Source organism: Centroberyx affinis, unplaced genomic scaffold, assembly GCF_046629955.1.
Source record: "Centroberyx affinis isolate AG114_WGS23_722 - 3 ecotype Tasmania unplaced genomic scaffold, CSIRO-AGI_Caff_v1 ptg000131l_1, whole genome shotgun sequence".
Taxonomy (NCBI): domain Eukaryota; kingdom Metazoa; phylum Chordata; class Actinopteri; order Beryciformes; family Berycidae; genus Centroberyx; species Centroberyx affinis.
In genome coordinates, this window is record NW_027278831.1 from 537,501 (window position 1) to 543,794 (window position 6,294).

The 6,294-nt window shown below is 39.2% G+C and overlaps 1 protein-coding gene across 2 annotated transcripts in view; it reads right to left on the minus strand.

Annotated features, from left to right (window-relative positions):
- LOC139653324 (keratin, type I cytoskeletal 18) overlaps positions 1–4,365 on the minus strand; it is an 11,488-nt gene extending 7,123 nt beyond the window's left edge. Inside the window, exons 1-4 of one of the 2 annotated variants that reach the window (XM_071530311.1) lie at positions 4,300–4,365; positions 2,131–2,403; positions 1,619–1,744; positions 968–1,050 (exon numbers count right to left, since the gene is read on the minus strand). In XM_071530311.1, coding sequence (XP_071386412.1) covers positions 968–1,050; positions 1,619–1,744; positions 2,131–2,394 — 473 coding nt within the window. In that variant the 5' untranslated portion in view covers positions 2,395–2,403; positions 4,300–4,365. Of the gene's footprint in view, positions 1–967; positions 1,051–1,618; positions 1,745–2,130; positions 2,404–4,295 lie in introns of both variants that reach the window. The other variant, XM_071530312.1, reaches the window with a different exon arrangement.
- Positions 4,366–6,294: the final 1,929 nt, after the last annotated feature.

Sequence of the window (6,294 nt, forward strand, 5' to 3'; positions counted from 1 at the left end):
AAAAGGCAGTATATACGGTATAGAAAAGGCAGTGTAGTCTAGAAAAGGCAGTTTATATAGTATAGAAAAGGCAGTGGAAAAGGCAGTATATAGATTATTGAAAAGTATAGCAGTATAGAAAAGGTAATATATATATAGCATAGAAAAGCATGGTAGCATATAGCCTACCTTCGGGGTGTGGACGGTAACTCAAAAGGCTTAGAGAAACCCCCTCCAGATACATTACATTGATGATTTTGGATTTATTGGATAGAGAGGCGCATATGAAGTTTTTGTTTGTTATGTGTTTTGTGAATTTCAAAGCTCACATATGACTATAGAGGGAAACCAAACATATTTTAGGGAAGAAAAAAGCAGTGTTGACCTAGTTCTGTACATGTCATCTGCTTGTATACTATTCATTAGTCTAAATATTTGTCCACTAAAACTGTGTAAAAATTAGTTTGCAAGCTGGTCAAACAAATGAATGCACTGGAGAGGAGGATGAAAGCACAAGGATGCTGCTTATAACAGTGTACAATGTCATAGGAATTTTCATTGCTAATCAGAATTTGCATGAAATTTTAATGCATGTTAATTGTCAGGAGGATTTTCCATTGACCCACTGCTCCACTGCTATACTACAAATGCTGTACACAGTATTACATGAAATCCTGATGAATGCTGACAGAAGGACTGAACCAGTTATCATGGATGTGTGAAGTGGCTGCTGTGAAGCGCTTGTTCAGGTGTTATAAATGTGCTATAAACCAGAGTGGATTCACATTCTTATTTTGATGTAGTCTAGATTTAGTAAAAACGTAACCAAAGACATTGATTTAACTCAAGAGGGCAGACAATAGCCTTAACAAACAAGGCAAACAAGCAAGCGTAACACAAACCAGTTCTTCTAAAAGGGTAGGACCACATCACATGATCTTTCCACAGTGGGACAATTTATTAAAATTCCAATTGATCAATCACTCACTTGATTCTGAAATCATCAGCAGCCAGCTTAGCATTGTCAATCTCTAACATGAGACGAGCGTTTTCCAAGGTCCTCTTCCTCACCTAACAGACAACATTAACAGAGGTTACAGCATCATAATACATATCATCATACTGTATAATAGTCAGACATCTTCACACACTGTAGTATTTATTTACATCACACCCAAGTCCATTTAATTTCATGCTTTGAAATGTTTTATGTGCACATGATCTTATTGCATGTAGAAATAAAGGAGAGAGGGAAAACACTAATGGTTACCAAAGACACATGAAAAGGAAACATAAAGTGAATCTTTGTTTAATAAGGTAACACATTCCAGCTCCATTCAACTCTAACTGTTTCCGTTTGGGATAAATGGGTAAACTAATCATTAACTTAGAGTCTAGAGTATTTTTGGTACAGGTCAACCTAAGTGTAGGTCAAAGCCTGCAACTGATGTATCTACTGATGCAGCTCCGGCTAAGAGACACGGCACATGTAGACATTTGCATGAATGTTTTGTCTATGTAAACTAACCAGTGTCTTCATAACCTTGGACTTAAAACTTGGAACCGGCAATCTGGCTAAATACATTTAAATATAGTCGAGTGTCCTGTATGTGTTCATCTGTCTCCTGTCTGTGCCTACCTCTTGCTCCACAGCGTGAGCTTGGGCCATCATGGAATCAAGATCATGACCTTTGGGAATGCGGTCCAGCATCAGCTGCTTGATCTTCATTTCCAGGTCTGCGTTGGAGCGCTCCAGCGTACGCACCTGGGCAAATAAATAGATAGTTTTCTAAATCTGTGCATATCTGAAGATAGAGCATAAGTGAGTTTAAATCAGATCGTGGCAATTTGAAACCTTGATGGGCTCCAGCATGCTTGTGCTTAGTTTAAAATTTTTCGTTTAAAACCATGCTCATGTTTTTTGGAGAAAGCCTTGGTTATCGGCTAGGGATTACATTCCTTCCAGGTATTTTAATGTGGTAAATGATCAGCCTCTCCTGAATTAAACCCTCCCATGATATATCATTTCTTAAGTCCTTCAGCATGCTGCTAATGATATTGCTGCTTTTTGGAGGCCCAACAGAGACGGAGTCATCGCCCATTTGGCAGCTGACCCTTAGATTAACAGCAGTACAGTATTATGTATCAGACCTTGTCCAGGTAGGTGGCCAGACGGTTGTTGAGACCCTGCATGGCTTCCTTCTCGTTGGTGCTGTTGCCATGCAGTCCATTAAGCTGGAGGCTTGCTGGCCCGTTCAGGTCCTGGCTGACAGAGGCGGCACGGGTCAGTGGGCTGGCCGCGGCGAACGAGACGGAGGCACGGGAGCGGGAGCGGCCGCTGTCCCGCAGAGAAAGGCTGGAGAAGGACGGCTGGCGGCCCATAGAGTAATTCCTCATCGACAAACTGGAAGTCATGATGGGTGGCTGTGAAGGCAGAAGAAACAGGGAGCAATGGAAGAAAAGCCAGAATTAGATAGTGTTCACATTTATGATGTGTTGGTGAACTTGTGAAGACAGGTTGAAGATGAGAGAGAGAGAGACAGAGACACAGACAGCAAGATCAGAGATGTTAAATCTACAATATTACATGTACAATAGGATCAGAAAGCAGCTAACAGCTTACAGAGGCCCACTCCTCTGGAGAGAAAGTGGATGTATAAAATGCTCAAATTACAGATGTCCTGAGCAGAATACATAACCTCAAAAGGAAAGGAAGGCCGTTTGAACTATTGCAATAAACTAAAGCTAAGCGAGACCTGGCCGTGTTACAGTACTTGCTTTGCTCTTTTGAGGCCTTTAAAACAAATGTATTCTGTTCTAGCATATGGTCAGACTGTAATGGAAATACAAGTATGCAGGGTCTAATATTCAAGAGAAAAAAAACACCCACTGAAAATCATGAAATGAGTCTTTAAATGAGTACACCACTGGCTAGTGGCTACTCAAACTAACCATCTGCCTTTAAGAGATAACTCGAATGGATGACTGACTTTATGGTCACAGACACTCCAGTCTGTTCAAACACAACTTCAGCTCAACCCAGCATACAATCAAAATGTAAATGACTGCAGCTCAACCCTGGGTCAAACAAGAGACTCTCACTAGGGCTGAGGACGTCCTCATACATTCTATTACTATGATAATGAGATGCATTTCATATTCGAGAAGAGACTAATAGAGGATTCATAAAAACAGGAACAAACAGAGGAGATGACAAGTGGCTCTGTGACTCCAAATAATAGTGCCATCCTTAAAGATATATATATATATATATCAGATATATATACTAGTAAAGTTAACCCTTATAAATTGTAGCCTTTTTGAACTATCTGTAAAGGACTGTGAAAACCAGTATTTCTGGATAACTTATATTTAGGAATACTAACCCAGATTTTGGTCCATGTGAAGTAGTGGTAATAAAGCAATCTAAATCTAAAATTAAAATGATATGTTTTCCCTTATATTCAGTTCACATCCAAAGCACATTTTTCAGTGCTGTTACTTTGTAGAAATATTAGAGCCCTTTATTTGTTTTCTTCCTTTGTTTAACCTCATATAGATACTATCTGGGACTACTTTAGATTAGCAGGTGTTCAAATTACATGGCTACCATTTCAGTTTACGTTTGGGACTTTAAATAGATTCTTAATCGTGAGACTTGCTGGTGTTTGGGTAGGAAACATACAAGACAGGGTATCTTTGTGTACAAGTGTATGTGTGTGTGTGTGTGTGTGTGTGTGTGTGTGTGTGTGAGTGCACACTTGCATGCTTTTGTGTGTATGTGTGTCTCAGCAGGGTTTCAGTGGGAGATTAGCGGTCAAGGGAACCTCTCTGTCTCCCTGTCACTTGATCCTTGCAACACCGTTCCCACAACACTACAAAGGACCCAGCAGGAGACAGACAGTCCTTGTTCAGATGAGAGATAGAGCTTGGGAAAATGATCGGGAAAATATTTAGATTGAATTCCAATGACACAAGGAGCGACATTGTTCAGCAGGAAATGGGTTTTCATTTCATTTTGCAAGAGCATCGCACTATTAGCTGACAAAAAGTTGCGTTGGAAAGTTCAAAATTTCGATTGCACTTTCACATGAGCTAAAGTCAGAAGGAAAATAAGAATCCCTAGCTGATAGAATTGATTAAAGCTATTGATGACATTATACTTTTGATTTAGATTCACTGCTTTAGGTTTCATGATCCCAATTATTCTGGTAAAAGAATAAAATAGGATAAGAGAAAAATATTTAGGTCAGCCATTTTGAGAGGTCTGCTTGCTAAAACAAAAAAAGAGAATGATTATTAGAAAAACAGCTTACCTACCTGAATTAGTTTCTCTTCAGACAGAGGCAAAGTGGGATCCAGAGGAATGCAGAACGCTCTGTTCTGTTGATGCTACAGGTGTGGTTATATGCAGGTGTGTAGGAAGAGGGAGGAGCCAACTCTGAAAAGGGGCGTGTGCTTTGTTGCACCTGCAGGTCCTGGAGTAGACAGGCACAGGGTCTTGAAATGAAGCAGTAGAGAAGAGTAGAAGTAGTTGATTTGCATTTACATTTTAACTTGACTTGTGTACTATTGATATACAATACTGATATTCACTTTGTACCTTTTTTATTGGCAGGTGTGTTTGTAGTTTTATACTAAAGTATGATAAAACAAATAATTGTAATATTTACAAATTAATGGTATTGGAAATATCTGGATATTCTGGAACTACATACAATATAAGTATCAGATTTTATCATAGTTTATTTAGGCAAACAATCAGATAAATCAAAAGCCATGTTCCAGTTGTGTACTGATAAATCCCCTAAAGCAGCTTGAATTCATTGTTCTGCTAAGTTTTGTGGTGTGCAGGGAAACTAGTTAACAATCTTTATTCCTTTCTCCCCTTTGTTCTGTTGTATGTACAATAATTTGAACAGGACACAAACAGTGTACTTTTGTATAAAAAAGCCTCAAGGGCATTCTGTACTGCAATTCAGTGATGCTGACAGGCCTCAACTGTGCTTTCTACTTAGTCAAGTCAAAGTCAAGTCAAATTTTATTTGTGTAGCACATTTCATACAAAAAGCAACACAATGTGCTTCACAAGGCCAAGAGCAATATATGTATAATAAAATAAGATATGAACATATACATCATAATACATAAAAACATACATACATACATGCATACATATATACATATATGCATACATACATACACATGCACACATGCAGAGGACATAGACGATTAAAATACATATAAATTTAGGTAAAACAGGAGCAGACATTTAGGAGCATCACTGTCATAATCACAATAAAGAATCCCCTCTCATTACCATTGCTTTGACATTTCTTACTGACATAACCGTCACCTCACTGTTTGTGTCTGAGTGGATGGACCCCTGCCTACAGACACCGGAGTCCTCCTGTCCTGCAGTTATCTCAATGTAACCTGAGGCTCCTTCTGCCTGTCGGTGATAAAATATTCAACAACTTCACTGAACTCACTGTGAAACAAACATGATGTGGGCTGCAGATGCACAGTCCAGACAAAACGTCAGGATAAACAGAATATCCCCTGCTTGTTTTACTCCGGTTGGTTTATGGTTTATTTTAGGACAAGAATATGTTGTGGTATGTTGTGGTTGCACACTCTGAAATACTCTGAAACAGTCTGTGTCAGGGTCTGGCCAGGGGGCTTAGATAAGTCGACCTCGGAAACATTCCAGTATGAAGAGTCAATGGATAAAACCACATTTAAATCTTCACAGAGACAAAAAGAAATACAGTAAATCAAGAAGGTGATTAGGCTATCTTTGCATCTTCATGGGAGTGTGACTTTGAAGAAAACAAATGCTGCAGGCTGTGACTGCCTGGAGGGCGTGTGTGTGTGTGTGTGTGTGTGTGTGTGTGCGTGTGCGTGTGTGTGCAGAATAGAACACCATTAGCATATCAAATAAGCTTGTGAAAATATCAAAGGAAGTCGTTGTAGTCAATATTTACTGTCTTTTATTACCTGTACATAAATACACACACTCTCCTATACACATTAACATACTCACAGTGTGTGTGTGTGTGTGTGTGTGTGTGTGTGTGTGTGTGTGTGTGTGTGTGTGTGTGTGTGTGTGTGTAATCACAAACACACAAGCTATTACACACGCTCGTGCACATGCATATTCTTCCAGAGGAAGGAGGATGAGTGAGTATCTTCAAAAGTCCTGCTAATTTGCATTCTAATTATAATTCTTTGACCATTTGCCCATGCAAATACTGGTCTTACTGAAACATAGAGGGATGTGTGTTATGAAAAATGTATGAATGAAGTGTGTGT